We start from the raw sequence: 16,931 nt of genomic DNA, 5'->3' as shown, positions 1-16,931 counted from the left end.
GAAGGCTTTTTAATAAAAATTTTCGACATATCTGCTGCAGATGCATTTTTATTTCAAACTCGATATCAATATCTGATTGGATACAGCTTATGTCCTCTTTTGAGGAATTATGTTTAATATACATGTATATGTTTGTGATTTTTGATGAGATTTACTTGCTGAGAGAGAGAGAGAGAGAGAGAGAGAGAGAGAGAGAGAGAGAGAGAGAGAGAGAGGAGTTCCATCACTAGCTTTTCCAATTATACCGTTAATTAAGAAGCACAAACTATATATTTTTTTATTTTTCCCCCATTTGAAGATTGTTTACTCAATCAGCCAGAGAACAAGGTTTTTTTTTGTTATAATCTAATCGCTTTCAATGCATTGCTATCGACACCGATACAAACTCATTCAGACAATGCATAAATATGTGAATGGCTTTAATTTCCTATTTCGGAATCAGATTGCTGCTACTTAGTCGGTCAAAGCGTTCACAACCCTCTTCCTCGGATAACAAGCTGTTCATTTGCACTCGGAATAGGCTTTCTGACTGAAAATCATTGTTTTAAGATTTAAAGGATTGGCTGTCTGCAGTCTATAAAATGAAGTTGTGTCCTCAAGAAAAAGCCGATGAGTTCTGTTGGCAACTTTTTAACGGTAAATTAGGTGCAGCTCGACTGTGTTACAGGTACATCAAAAATAGAATTACAAATCAAACTGAATAATTTCTATATAATAAGTTTAAATTTGGAAATTTTGGCGCGAGCACCTTTCCAAGAATAATGATACATACACGCCATGTCATGTATCATACATCATACGTGTATATTGCATCGGTTTTTAGTTTTCTTTGTCAAAACAGTAATAGATTAAAAAAAAGTTCTTGACCAATTCCTTACTCATATAAAGACGGGATCAGGTCTTTCGAAGTATATATGGGACATGACGAAACTTCAGTCCGTGGAGTCCGTGCAATGTGTGTTGTGATTGTAGCTAAAGTTTCAAACGATCACGAAATACACGCGCGATAATCAATGCTAAATTGCATAAGTAACACTTGGAGGTAAAAATTTAACTTCATTTGACATTTGTGAACATTTTCGTAGATGCAATGTACTTGAATAAGAGTTGTCACTTTATGACATGAACACTGGCTAAAATACGCGATTGAGGGCGGGTGTGACAAATGTAATGGAAAACATAATCTCGTAGAAATTCGCCGCGGCATGACATTTGGATTGACGCGTTCACCACTGTGTTTGGTAAAGACTTGAAATAATAAAATTTTTTTAGAAAATTTAAGAATTTTACGAAATCCTCGTAAACTGTGCTGTGCATTGAAACCTGACAAGCTAGAGGGGCGTCTCAGAGCAGAAAAACTGGCTTTTTCCTTCTAGTGAAGGAATGAAGTTTAGGCTAAAATGTATTTCTGATTATCGAAATGACAAGCAAAAAGTGAAGTTGGGACTAACTACGCTTTTAGACACATGTACTCTTTCTTCAACGTGACGTTGCGGTATGCCAGCCTTACTCCCCTGAATCGTCCGCCCATTTCCATGTGCCTTCTCATAGTGTCTAATCATGTTTCCTAACCAAAAATAAATTACTATATAGTCTATATTCTAAATTGATAAAACCTTGACCAAAGGACCAATACGGGTACCCCAAGGTGGGTTCTAAGTTTATCATAGAAATATATAATTATATGTGAAAAATGATTTTAAAAATCTTCTTCTTTTAAGAACTACTACATGTATAACAGTTCTACTTTTGGTTATTTTAAATATATTAACATTCTCAAATCTTCATATCAAGGACAAAGTGACCTTCTTTCACTATTTATGATTATTTACAGTTCATTTTATGACATTTTTTTAACTTTAGTACTCAAATGCTCAAGGCCTTGGATAATAAGATTGCAAGGTTGATGTCTCTTAGATCTAAGGATATAATGATAAAAAAAGTAGGCTTCTTTTAAATAATCTCAAATGAACATCGAGCATTGCAATAAAATACACAAAAACACTCCCTTTTCAATATTATACATTTGTTAAATGGTTGTGAGTATGATAACTTTTTTTATCAAACCCGAGACTGTTACTATACATGTAAATTCTGTCTCTGATATCCCATACAGAGCCATGAGATCATATAAATGTAATTCATATACTAGAACTAGTATAGAAACTGGCAAAATTGAAATCTACATGAAGCACTTCTAAACAGTTAAAAAAGAAACGAACAGTCCGCCTACAAATATATTCAATACATGGACATGCTAAATACAGTACTAGTGTAATTACATGTACGTTGTCGACTGGTAAATTCGGGTGGCCGCAGGCTGCGTTCCGCGAGTGACCGCTTATTTCAGGGCAAATATACAATTTATAAGCAGGCATCATCGATGTAGCATCGGGGGGGGGGGGGGGGGGGCTGCCCTCCCCCCTCTTTTTTGTGCAGCATTGATTTTTTTTCAATTCACATACGAAAAAATTGAATGAACTTGGAGTTGGCCCCCACTTTTATGGGACCATGAACAGTGAACAGTGAAATTGAAGTGAAAGGAATACTTGCTGACCCCCCCCCCCCCCCCCCATTAGGATTTTCAGGATTTGGAATGCAACGTTTCTTTATTTATTTATTTTTTGCTTGTCAAGATTTTGGATGAGTCTGCTTCACCCACTTTCCAAAACGATGCTACGTGCCTGATAAGGAAACCCATTGGATGGGGCGGAAGGGGGGGGGGGGGGGGCAAAAAGTGGCTGTTCATTTCAAGTGACCGCAAAGAGATTTTTGAATGTATATACTTTTTATTATCGCATTTATATGCATTGTTAAGCTAATGAGATATCAACTTGATCGAATTCAGCTTGCACTGCTAAATGATGATTGGTTTCTATGATGTCTTAGACCCCCCCCCCCAAGAAAAACCCCTGCATTGTTTTTCATTAGCGGTATGTGGGTAAATGTATATACATTAATAATGCATAAAGTTGCAATGTTAGCAGAATATCTTAAAATGTCTTACATATATTGTTTTCCCCCATTTTTTATTTACGTTTCCACTGTTATTTAACATGACGTTATATGGTGCGGATAAAACTGCTTTGAACTCACATTGTTTGGTGCTTATCAAACTGGGGAAAAATATTTTGAGGAAATTATGATACATGTATAAAAGTCATAAAAAAAATAACAAAACTGTAATATAAGCATGCATGCACATTTTATTTGCTTATATGAATTGTAAAATCAATATCAGATATATCAGGTGCAAGTAATTTTCGAATAGGTAAAACATGAGTAATTAACATGAATATAATTAACCATAAAAATGGATATACTAGTGAAATAATCCTTGAAAGATAATGTAATCAGGAATAAGCCCCCCATCCCCACACCCACCCACCCCCCCCCCCAAAAAAAGACGACAAATTAAATAAAACAAAATTAAGAAACAAAAACCCTTGCCTGATATATCTGATTCATTTGGCACATGATTTAAAAAGTGAGTAAAAAATAAAGATTCATCAGATGAAAGTCCGACAAAAATGATCACATATATTAAAAAAGTCTTGATGAAAGAATGTGAGGTATCTGTTGATGTTTCTACACTCAAATCAAAAACTGGCCATCCCTGTCCTGACCAAGATTCAACCGTGAGATTACAGGAAGGGGGAGGGACCCTCATAGCACTGGTCACCGAAAATGGCAAACATTTCCGGTCCAAAGAAATTGTCGGTGTTTAGCAGAGCGTCACAAGACAAGTCTTTCACGAACTTTTTATTGTCCAAGGTTCGTGATGTGATCGCTTCTGGTTTGATTTCCTGGAATTTGAAAAAAGAATTTTAGAAAAGGGTAAACTAATGTAATCATTTACGAAAAGTTTAACCCATGTCAAGATACCATTACCGAGACTGAGCAAATAAGTAAATTACATTAACAAATTGTAAGTAGAATAATTTTTAGAAGATTATTTCATATCGGTAACTAAGAAATAAAAAGCTTTTACAATCCCCTATTCACAATATTCTATTATCTTTAAAAGTAAACCAGTTTTACGTGTATATAAGCCAGTATAAACCTTCAAAGACACTCTGATAATAGAGATAATTTCCTTGAAAATGCAAAAGACGAACCTTTGAGATAGATTCTGTCCTGAGTTCAGCAGATCCCTTTTGGGTCAGTTTTTCGTTGGTGTGTTCGTTATCATCCAAGGTATCAGATTGTGTCTGCTTTCCCCTTGCCAGGATCCTCATGATTCTGGACACGTAAGGCGGGGGACTCACAGGGGTTTTTCTGGTTTTCGGTGGAATTACGATACGTTTGACTGTCTTCTGTTTCAAGTGAAAAAAATACAACACAATATTTTTTATAATAATATCGATTTAAAAGCACAGAGAGAGAGAGAGAGAGGGAGAGAGAGAGAGAGAGAGAGAGAGAGAGAGAGAGAGAGAGAGAGAGAGAGAGAGAGAGAGACAGACAGACAGACAGAGAGTAGTAGTAGTAGTAGTAGTAGTACCTTGCCACCAGTCTGTTCTGTGGATAGAAGTTCACTTGTATGACCATGGTTCTGACCCCTCATCTTTTTCTTTGTTCTGCCACCACTGTCGCTTTGCTCTGGGTCTAGCTTTCTTTTTGCAACAACGTTCTTGTAGCCATTTTTACCAAAGTGACCAACTGCACCCACCTGAGAAAACGTAGTAAATACTAGTATTTTATGCATTTTTAACTTTTAAACTATAAGAGAAAATTATTATTGGACTTCAACTAAGTTTTTATAGAAACTTTAATCAGCATACCTTTTCTGCTGCTCTGAGAGCCATCAGTCTGGAAAGGGTTTGGTTTGTCTGTGCTTCCATGGGCTTAACATGCATAAGCACGGGTTGGGGGACAAGACTCCATGGCTCCTAAAACACAAAGCCAGTGTTACTTTTCTAAAGAAATAGCCTCAATATAAATATATTTATTTAAATTTAAATATAGGAAAGGCTTGTCTTGATTTTCTGTACTTACGAGCTGATTTGTTGGCGAATTCTGGTAGTGGTCGCCAGTTGCCACGTGGTTTGTGGTGGCTATGCCGATTGGTGGCTGTTGGTTGTCGACAAAAGGAGATGTCGAAGATCCTTGTGGGGCTTCCTTGGCCTTTGGTTTGTAGTTTTTCCGTCGTCTTTCGGTATTTTTCTTGTTCTTAGGACAGATTCGGTCGGAGGCAATGACTGCATATGGTCTGAATTGTCCGTTTTGAACACTGTTGTATGATTCTGTGTTGACAATTGACTGAGTGTGTCCATAGAACATGTCTCTTTGAGCATAATGCTGGGGTTGTTCGCGAGGGACCTGAGGAGTGACTGTCTGTAGAGACATAGAGTCCTGATTCTGTGGAACAATGATTCTCTGTTTAGAAGTTTTGAAATTCTGAAATAAATGATTGTCAATCAGTTTAATTCTTGTTTTCTTCAAATGTAAAATGCAATAAGGATAAACAAATGTTTGAATACGTTGATATTATGATGTACCTGTAGTGTTGGTCTGCTTTCTGATTGGCAGCAGACATTGCTAGGCTTTGTAATTGTTCGATGGCGGGCAAGGGCCGTAGAACTGATAAACTGCTGAATCTGTTCAACGCTCAACACTTGGCTAGCCTAAATATTAAAATCACCAAATTAACTTAAAAGCCAATTTCTTCAAAAGATTAGAAATTGTGAATATATACATGTATGCATATAGCTTTGAAAATAATTTATGGTAACTTCGGCAGAAAAAAAAATTATCATAGATATGAAGAAGAATTAAAGTACATACAGTACAGAAGAACGGCGTATGCCGGACAGATAGGAGAGTGAGAAGAAGAGAAGATAGTTAGGTCTGATTTTATTCACTTACTTCCTACACCAATATTTTTTTTTACATAAGAATAAATCTGAGACCTCCATAAGAGTCCCAGAAGTTAGGGGAGTGGTCAGGAAGCCCATCTCTGGCCTCTCGTAAATATTGGAGGCAGCTTCCGGGGCCAAACACTGCTCATCCATTCTCTTCTGAAATAAAAAGGGCCATGCGTTAATTTACAGAACGGAAAACGTGGTGGGTTTTTTGCGATGTTATTTATGAATGAGTATTTTGTTGTTGTTTTTTAATATAAAAAGTTGATTCCCATATAATTATAATTTATTTGTATTGGTGTATTCAATTTTCAAATACAATGGGATGTAAAGTTTCACTTTGTTTATCGTAAAGTATATTTATTTTTGTAAATGCATAACGTTAGGCCTATATTGTTTATGAAAATTTAACTGTTTTGTGTATATATTGATTATTTATTATGAATTGTCATAAATTATATCGCATTCATTAAACAATTAGATAAGTGACTTTTGTGCATTTCTTTTTTAAAAGTCTTTATGTTGTAAGTGCATGTATTTCTGGCAGTAGAAATGGTTGCTATGCAGCCATTTTGAATGAGTTAAGCGACTAAAAATAATTATTTAATTTTAAAGCTCGTGTACCTTACACAAAGTTTTGTTAAAATGCTAATAAATTTTCAATGAAGTGTTTTATATACTTTGCTTTTAATGTATTATGTATGAATGATATAAGTTACATTCATAAGATAAACCTCCATCTTGTTACTCTGCCAAATCGAATGCGGCTATTCTAAAATTTGATGCCTTGACGACAAAATATGCGATATTTTGCCGTAAAAATGAATAAACATGAACTTTACCCTCTTAGATGAATAGCTATTCATTTCTGTCGCTTTCTGAAGTCTTTCGATACAGTGATTCTCAGAAAAATTTCGCTCTGCGAAAACCACGTCTTGCCTCAACATCTGATGCTGAAACACTGGTGATGTAACCAAAACACAACGCAAGCCTTGGCAATCATGACGTCATCAGTCTAACGATATCCAATGAACGTTAATATGCTAAAAATACAATTCTATATTTGGAGAACGGAATCTCCCTTTTGAAAAAAAGAAAAATAATAAATATTTTTGAGAAATTTTCTGATTCTGATTACACTTGTACAGGATTCGAATAATCAATCGGAGAAAACAAATCTATTTAATTATCCAAATAATCTATAGAATAACGTTAAAGATTAAAGATAACATACATTATTTTATAAGATATGAATTCAATATTTATCAGTTTTATAAAAGGTTTGGGTGCGTTTATAAACCGCGAATATATACATGCGCGGATCCAGAATTGCTTTTCCAAAAATGGGATCCGGGGAATATTTCAATCTGTGTGTGTGGTTGGGGGGGGGGGGGGGGGGGGGGGGGCTTGCGACCCTTCACGCATGGTATAAAATGATCATATGACCAAGGCCGCGTCAAGGATTTTTTTATCATAGGAGATGGCTTTTATCTCCATCTATATCTTACATGTAATCATCTCCGTTTGCCAAGTGTTCCTAATCCGCACCGCTCATCAATTTTTCCATTGACAAAATCAACTTAGGTTTGAGCAATGGGGCGAAGTAATGACTATGACTATGACTATGCGTGTATCTGAAATAGCTATTAGGTGCTATATATACAAGCATTTTCAAGTGTTTTCCATTATTCCGACGGGGGCCCTTCATTTTTGAAATTCACCTCGCTCTCAAGCAAGCGATTTACCGTAGACCCCCCCCCCCCCCAAAAAAAAAATACACCTATTTTTCTTATCTGCATTAAATATCTATTTTGTAGCGAAAATTTAAAGTGGTATGTGCAATTAACATGATCGAAATGATATCAAGTTGTGGCTCTCGACTTCCATCAACTTATGAAACCACAGACAAGGAAGAAATAGTCTCCAGAAAAATCGTATGAATTCAACTGACAGGCCCATGAGAAAAGACAATTTTAGCGAAATGAAAAAGCCCAAATCGTCTCTAACGGGAATTTTTATCTGACATCAGCATGATTTTTTCGTGCAGTCCGTGATTTTTCTCATTAAGTCAGTGTAGGTTTTGACCAATCGATAAACGGGGCGTGTAGATTTCAGTCCTGTCAGTTTCTACACGGCTATGAATTACAATAAGTTTCCGTATGAAATAGAGGGTATTACACTCGGTGGATGTAAATATATGTCTATGAATTTTCCAGTAAACTGGGGGTGATCTATCACAAGAAGTGCAATGTATTAATGTTGTGGGTAAAGGTTCTTTTGAATTTTGTTTCTTTATTTCATAACAAAAAGCATCATTATCCAAAGCGGTAGTAAGACCATTTATGCTGCAAGTGAATGATTAGTGAAGGGTTTAATTTTCACCCATAACTACATAATCATGACGATAAATTATGTGCTCTCCATGGACCCTCTATCCAAAGAGTGTATAAGGAGGCCAGCAGTACAGGAGCACCCCCACCGATCATCTGTAAAACCCCTCTGTATACGAGGGTCAACCAAAAAACACGAAGACTTTTGCCATAGTTATGTAATTTAACGTTATAATATTACTTTTAGTAGATATGATTTAGCAATAGTTTCAAACAATATAAAATTTTTAAAAAAGTTAAAATATTTCCTTATTTCTAAGAATTATTTAGAACCTAATCCTGCAAAAACGAGATAAAGGCGCGCGGTAAAAATGAATGTCATGGCAAAAATAAACCACATAATGTTGAAAGTAATATTTTTGTAAATTAAACTTAAAACCAAATATATAACATTAAAACCTCAAATTAAGCGTCGTGATATTCGCTGTACTAAATACTGACAGGATATAACGTTTTGTTGAACAGATATCAGGAACTAAGATAGATCGACGTCACCAAAGCCACGGCGCAACGAAAAAAAATATAAACAGTATAATTATACATTAAATTAAATGCTCAGTTGTAGAAAAAAATAGGTAAAAAAAAATATTTGCACGTTTGTGTTTAACTGTAAATTAATACATTTTGTGTGGGTAGTGGTAATTATATTTAGAACATCAAACAGTCAAAAAGAGACTAGAATATCTGTAAATATTTGGTCAAAAGAATATATAACGTCTTCTGACGTTCAGGGTTTTTTCTTACTAATCATAATAATACAATGAAACATGCGACAAAAAAATGATTTACTACCTTAGTTATGATTCTCGATCGAACAGATGTGAATAAATAAGATGTCAAGTGATATTGTGCCGATTTAAATTGTATCTTGAAAAGCACAGAAAGCTCATGGTGATATTGAGATTGGGTATTTCAACGTTACCGTGCGCAGTGGTGACAAAACGTCGTTTAATTTTTTAAAAATCGGATAACAAAAAATACCTTTTCATTAAATGGAATGAAACTACGTTTATCAATAAATGTTGGTGCATAAATTCATTCGCTATTCGTGACTTTTATGAAAAATATATGATAAACAGCCTATATATAACTTGTCTTCGTATTTTTTTTTATTGACCCTCATTGAAAAAATGAAAAGTAAAACGTTAATCTCTTAGAAACTTAACTGAGTTAACTCATATACTTCTTATATTAACATACGCGTACGTAATGAACAGAAAGTAATTTTTTTACTTCAATTTACTCGAAGGCCAGTAATTTCATGATCTGATTTGCTTGGTAGAGTATTTTTCGCAAAGAGGATAAAAATGTTAAACAATGACAAGGCGATGGACAAATGAAGATCTCAAGCCTCTGGCTCAGTTAAAGTAAAAACAAGACAACTGACTATAAACTCTTTTGCAGTTTTTATTCATGGCTGACTTTGACACCATCTTACACCCAACATCATTGTACATGTAAATATGTTACGAGATGTCCTAAAGGAAATCATTTATGTAGTGAAAAATATCAAATGCTGTTCTGCTAATATATTGAATATGATACAACCTGAACTCTGCATGTAAAAGTGATTGTTTCAACAAATATTTATAAGGGGAGGATAAAATGGAACATTAAGAGAGCACATTTGAGGTACAACCACAAACTGTCTCCATCTACACAAATTCATAAAATATAAGTCAGGAGTGACAACTCTTACATTTATTAGAAATCTTAATCTCAAAAATTTGTCGAACAAATGTCATTCCAAAATGAAGTTACAAGATTACAAATACGAACAGAAAATGATTCATTAATGATTATGAAACAAATCATATTTCAATAAAATATGACTAGCTTACTCCATAAACTTCCAATAGTACATCCCTAAGTATAGATCAAATAAAGGAAACAAGAATTTGAATGCCAAGTGAGAAATTTTGGTTGTGTTCTTTCATTACATTTATATATCAGGAGAGATTTTGTAGAAAAAAAATAATTCATAAGTCAATATATCTTATTTCATAAACTGTCCACGAAATATCTTGATACATTGTATATAACAATGGAAACAAATGGCAAAACTCTGTTCTTAATTTAATTACACAATCAAAAAATATTAAATGATGACAAAGCATACGTCTATGTACTGTATGATACAATTAAGGCATGCAACTTTAAAAATGGCAGAAGAATCCAATGTACACATGTACATGTAATTTACTTGAAATGTGTGAACTTCAGATTCAAATGTTATTTATGTATCTCAGTTCTCTTATGATTTCACAATCTTAAAGGGAGCAATGATCAAAGTAATATAGCATATGAAATAAAATATAATAAAGGGGATTCAAGATGATAAGTCAACATATCTTAATTAATACATAATACATTTTTTTTTCTCTGAAACAAAGCTGATTCACTGCCATGTTCTAATTCATGATCACAAGTGACAAAAAATGCAGAATGGTATTAAACAAAATGGAATCAATGGAACTTAAAACTGATACGTTCAGTGAGTAATCTAACATTCCTTCTGTGATACCGGTGTTTGGGAAGATTTACGTATGTTTTAACTCCACGCTTCATCCCCGAACATGTACAAAATAACATGAAATGACATGAACATGCTCTTGTAAATAAAAACAAAATAAACATCCTTTCCAGTGATAGTAAATGTCTTTGATTACATGTGACTTTTACAGATACACAGTATCAAACCACAACCAGTAATATAAATGAAACAGTACATGGAATCCAAAGGCCGGCTTATTTATGAAACCTTGTAAGATGCTATTGGAATTCTACAGGCTTTTAATGTTTTCTACAGAATTTTAGGCATTTTAGTTGCATTGACTTTAAATGCAAGTTACTGTGATTCAACACATACATGTACAATGTACATGTTCATGTATAAACAAAGGTACACAGATGAGAAAAAATGACAGTGATTAAATATTCACACATTTCATATCTATGTACTTGATACAAAAAGGGCAAGCAAACATGAAAAAGCACTGTTGAAAGGTTATATAAAGGTAACAGGTAGCTGTGTATAGATAATTAGAGGACACATGTAAAAGATAAAGCTTATTTTTATAAAAAAAGGTCTAAATTGAATATTTTTTTAAATCAATTATTTTAGGTGTTTGGTTACCTGACAATCTATTATGACAAAAGGTGTGACAGATAAAGATACTATAGGTATTTTATTGAGTGTTTAGTAAGCAGCTAAGCTGAACATCTATCACAAAAATAAAAGCAGCCTTGTTCATAACTATTGCCATTAGTGAAAAAAAGCCAAAACACATTTGGGGAGGATTTGATTTGGCTATCGAATCACTACAGGTGGTAAACCAACTGACAAGGCAGAAATACTGCAAATAATTAGCAGCATTTATTATAATACCTTTACGTCACATTGTTATTTGCAATGGCCTAGTGATTGATTAAAATGATTTTTTCTTTTAACTTCCAGAATCCAATCTCCATAATCAAAGGTCTCTGCAACTCTTGGAGGTAACTTATGGAAGGAAAATTTTGACTGTGTTAGATCACATCTGGCACTTTTAGTTTCATTCTGTTCATGATACTCAATGTGGGTAGAAATTAAAATTACTAATTAGAAAAATTGTCTAATTCTTATACCTTGTACTTTACAATGAACATATCCTAAACGAAAACTTATCACCCTATCATGTATCAGGTACCAGTACTATATTTCAAATAAGAAACTGATTTTCAATTTTGATTTAATAATCCTAACTGCACATCTTTAACTGTCACACATCTACATATTCAAATCGAAAAAAAAAAGTTGAAAAATAACAGCTTATTAGACTGGGAAAAGTTCAACTTTCATTCACCCCAACATCTTAAAAATCAACAGAAGAGGACAGTATTGTTGAGAAATATTTTTTTTGTTCTGAACTTCCATATGAGACAAATCATCAAAATCATACACTGTAAAGTTTCCACAATTGATTTAAAACTAACAGAAGGAGCACTGTCTAGAGTGATGATTGTTTGATATATTATATGCAACAAATTTTCAATTCAAATCTTATAATTTCTAAACGTTACAAATACATGTATCATCCATTATTCTGACCTGCAGAACTGTGGGTAGAAAAATGACCAGTGAACCATAAATAACTTAAAATTCCTAATGGAATCAAAATTGCAAGAACCACTATGAAACCAATCATCGAACACCAGGTTAATCCACAGTCGTGGCCAAAGAACTTCCGTCTCGGAGGTGGAATAGGTTGTATTGACCTGTTGGTCAACAGAGACACAACTTCGTCCAGAGACTCATGTCTCGTTTTGGCAGATTTACAAAATTTCACCAAGTCTTTATCCATGCTGCGCAGAAATCTTCTGGCTTCTTTGGACTGGAGACCTGTCTGACTTCTAATGCTTAGAGATTTTTTAATCATGAGCCGCTGTGTGTCTGGGTCACTCATATTACACACAGACTCAGAGTCTGTTTCTGTGTTCTCTGTGTCAGTTTCGTCCACCACTGTAATGCCATTAAATTGGGGTTTGTCGTATTTTGTTTCCGTTTTGAGAGTTTCAGTTAGGAAAGAATACTTTTTGATTGGCACTTTAATCTTCTTATAAGCATAAAAATCTTGGTCCTGGATCATATTGTTAATTCTCTTGATCTCAGCCACCTAAAAAGAATAGAATAAACAAAAGTTTCATATAAACATGTTTCATCATCTTTGATATTAGAAATGGTTTCCAATAATTCTATACTGTATTGTTACTTTTTTTTCAAAATCTATATTGTGTCGACCAAAAAAAAGTTAATTTACCGGACATCCATACTGTAATGAAAGACTGCGTAATGTGTCACCCTCTGTAAGTTCTCTCTCATAGTACAGTTGCTCATCTTCATCTTTCTGTGTAGGTTTTGGTCCCCCTTTACGGGATCGCACATCAGACATTTCAAATTCAACAACTTCATCTTCTTGAACATCAGCATTACCAAACACATACACTCTGGACTTCTTGGAGTTTTGAACCTCTGCACCTAGTTGCTGGTAGCTGTAAGGTTTGTTGTTAGCATCCTGTCTGGACTTTCTTGAACTCATGCCACACAATCTAAAGCTTTACCATACAACACATTGAAAATATATTCATTTTCTATATTTAGGGGGGTCAACAATAACAGAGGATGCTGCGTTTGCTATATATATACATTTCCGTTCTACATTTTTACATAGGTCTGTCAACCCTGTGATTATCACTTGTGATGTGTCGAAAGTAAAACCGGAAGCTGTAACGCGTCAAGGCAGTGAAATTGTGAACAACGATCCCGACTAATTTAATCATTTCCGGTGTACTGTCAACAACCAGAACAAAGATTTAGACATACATCAAAATGGTTTGTGTTCCGTGTATTGTTATTCCTGTCCTTCTTTGGGTGTTCCACAAGTTTATTCAGCCTCTTATTTCAAAGTTTTGGCCATGGAGTAAAACAACAACTATCAAAGACGCCAAGGGCTGTTCACAAACTGATGAAGACACTAAGGTACTTTATTTGATTTCATAAGTTTGATTCCTGTAGTTTATCTGGGAGTAATTTGTGACAGGGTGGAGAATTGACTATGAGACCCCTGTTTTTATCAGTACATGTTCTACATGTACCACTACATGTACAATTCATTTATCTCAAATTAAAGGGGCATGGTCACGATTTTGGTCAAATCTTATTTTTCTTTTTTTATTATTTGCAATGCTTTAGGAATGCATTTCTAATGATCAAATGAAATTTTTGTGCCAGTCGATGAGTTTTAAGCAAGATACATGGCTCACAATTCTTCGTCATGTCAACAAGGCTCGTGCCCTGTTTTTGTTTACATAGGTTCAATATACTTGTCAAAATCTTTTACAAGCTGATTTGTCTATCTTCTTATTCATTTTAAGCAAAAATAAACAGTTCCTAGTGTTAACCACATTCATTTTACGTCTAGCACTGGAATTTTCCCTTCAACATTCAAAATGTAAACAATAGCTTTGTTTACATAGCGAAGAATTGTAAGCTCTGCAACTCGCTTTTAACTCAACAAATGACACTCAAGATTCGGTTGCCTATTAAAATGTCTTACTGAAGCATTATAAACATTAAAATTGAAAAAAAAAAATTTTCGACCAAAATCGTGACCATGCCCCTTTAAAGCATCCCCTCCCCTTTAAAAATGCCATAAATCTCATTTATGTAAGCCTTTTAGCTATAGCCGGGATATGTACCCCTGACACGTTTTCTAATTCAAAATGTGGACTGTGAATGAAATCAGGGATCCTTGTATTCATTTTTGTTTAGTGCATTACTGCTGAGCTATAATCAAGTTAGTATCCGAACAGATATTCAGTGATATCTACCGTCCGTTTATCCCAAATTAGCTCTTCAGGGGTATTAGAAACAGGTATTAGGTTTGTTCGCCCCATCTAACTATTCACCTGAGTTTATTCACTTAAAGTCTGTTCGCTCTAATTACTGGTATCGTTTTCAATAATCCTTGCTTGCCCTCCACCTAAACCTCCTTCATACACCCCATCATTTTAAGATAAAAATCTTTGTTTCATTTACTCTGAACTATTATATTTAATTTTACTTATATATTTTTTTGTTTTACTTCCAAAAACTTTTTCTGACATTTTATGATTTAATTTCATCAAGAAGACTTAATTTGGTCTTACTGTTAGACTTCAATGCCGTAAATTATAAAAGAAACTGTCTTTTGTTCTTTGTAATGATTTGCTTGATGTTTTTAAACAATAAAAGAAATTGAAACATTAATTGGCCCAAAGAGAAGATAAGCAATGGAAGAGCAGTATTCTATCTTTGAAGAACCCGAGCACCGCACAACCCTTTGATCTCTAAATGAGATATATACGTAGATGGAACATGAAACTGTATCAAACTACTGTCAACCATAATTAAATAATGAATTCACAATATTGAAGTCATCTTATCGTTATCAAGCCATCATTATGTAAAGGTTCTATGATAGTGGTGTTTTTATAATTATATATCTCTTCAATCATAATATTTAAAATGATCAGAATATAAGAATATACAACTACATTAATCCTGTATTAAAATCAGGCGAACCAGAATCTTAGGCAAAGGAATCAAAGGCGAACAGACCTTGGGTGAACAGAAACTAGGGCAAACACATTTTATGGCGAACGAACATACATTCTGAAAAAACATATAAATTGTTTTCATTGAACATCATATAACAATTTCAATTTTTTTTTAAATAGGTAATCCCAACAGAAAATGGAGTCCATCAAAATGGAACAACAGCCAAGTCAGAAGTTATAGCAGGGGGAGGTGGGAGCAAGAAAGAGAACTGATATTGTGGTTGTACACATGTATCATCATAGTGCATCATCTGTTGTGAATATCATAAATTACAATGTAAACAGGTTGAACAAGTTCCACAACATGCATGTACATGTATACACATGTAAGTGTGATGTTCCTCATTGATAATATTGTGATTGATACATGTATTTTGTGTACTCTAATTTTTGTGCAGATTACCACATCCAAGAAACTTTGATTGATCTTTAAAGAAATGTTCTTGATTGCATAAACAGTTATAATTTCCTAACAAGTTTCTTCTTGGATAACGTATTTTTCCAAAAATTAAACGTTTTCAATTTTAAGTGATGCAGCTTTATTTGAGATGCTGTATGTCAAATTAATTAAGGCACGCAATTAAGTCTGTTAATTAAGTCTGTCTAACTAGATTAATTTATCAGAATATTGCATGTACATAATTATATCCATTTGTTTTGTTTTTAATAAATGAACAAAAGAGGATATTGTTATTTTATTTCATTTGATAAATAATAAATTCGGCTAGCCTAAAAAATAATACTGTAGATTCTTTTTATTATTCGTCCAAGTTACTCAGTATGTAATTCAAAAATTCCGTTGTTTAGTATAAACAAGAATGTTTAATGGCAAGAACAAAACTTTTGTTAAAGAAGTAAATCATATTAATCACAACTGTCTGAAACATGAAACCAACTGCAAAATCTGCAAGGGGTGTGAACGCGATCTTGCGCAAATATTAATTCCTCTTGACTAGGAATCTACAGTAGTTTACGAAAACATGCATATATATCTTATTTTACTACATGTATTAATGTGATAATGTCAGATGGAAGTCATTAGGCAGTTGTTGTATTGAGTACAAAATGTAATGAATTTTATTTAAGCATGGAGAAGAAAATTAATGGAAACTGATTTTAATACTATTCCACATCACATCTTTATATATGTACAGTGTATACAATCAGTTATATGAGTTAAAAATGTTCACATTTATTAAGGATCCTCAATACTCTGTGATTTCTACTTTTTATAACAGTACATCACAGCATGACGATTTTAACCAAGTATAAAACATCGTCAAATTTTAATGTTTATCTCTATAGCGCATCGGGTGTTGCTTTGATCTACTGGTCCGAAAGTCCCGAGTTCAAATACTATAAAGAATTTTGTTCTCTTGAATGGCTGTAAAATTTTAAAAGTTGATTACCTCTACACCCCCCCCCCCCCCAATTTTTTTTTTTTTTTTGGTCATTTTCAAATCGAACATAAGCTAGAAATCCATATATATCTGTAAGTAATATAAAAGTTCGGGCTTGTAAGCAGAACTTCTCCCCCAGGTGT

The 16,931-nt window shown here is 33.9% G+C and overlaps 2 protein-coding genes across 2 annotated transcripts; both read right to left on the bottom strand.

Annotated features, from left to right (window-relative positions):
* Positions 1–3,417: 3,417 nt before the first annotated feature.
* Positions 3,418–6,808, bottom strand: LOC128178844 (uncharacterized). Its single transcript, XM_052846215.1, has 8 exons — positions 6,704–6,808; positions 5,910–6,017; positions 5,499–5,624; positions 4,996–5,397; positions 4,782–4,889; positions 4,502–4,669; positions 4,119–4,316; positions 3,418–3,806 (listed from the first exon to the last, which is right to left on the bottom strand). Exons 1-8 carry the CDS (start codon positions 6,806–6,808, stop codon positions 3,645–3,647), a joined length of 1,377 nt encoding a protein of 458 aa, XP_052702175.1. The 3' UTR covers positions 3,418–3,644.
* Positions 6,809–9,644: 2,836 nt separating this feature from the next.
* Positions 9,645–13,531, bottom strand: LOC128176528 (lysM and putative peptidoglycan-binding domain-containing protein 3-like). Its single transcript, XM_052842937.1, has 2 exons — positions 13,051–13,531; positions 9,645–12,906 (listed from the first exon to the last, which is right to left on the bottom strand). The coding sequence occupies exons 1-2, from the start codon at positions 13,327–13,329 to the stop codon at positions 12,325–12,327; spliced, it is 861 nt and encodes a 286-aa protein (XP_052698897.1). The 5' UTR covers positions 13,330–13,531; the 3' UTR covers positions 9,645–12,324.
* Between the last annotated feature and the right edge of the window lie 3,400 nt (positions 13,532–16,931).

This window comes from Crassostrea angulata, chromosome 3 (genome assembly GCF_025612915.1).
Source record: "Crassostrea angulata isolate pt1a10 chromosome 3, ASM2561291v2, whole genome shotgun sequence".
Classification (NCBI taxonomy): domain Eukaryota; kingdom Metazoa; phylum Mollusca; class Bivalvia; order Ostreida; family Ostreidae; genus Magallana; species Magallana angulata.
The sequence above is the reverse complement of the archived record's forward strand: the minus strand, read 5'-3'. Positions and strand labels throughout refer to the sequence as shown.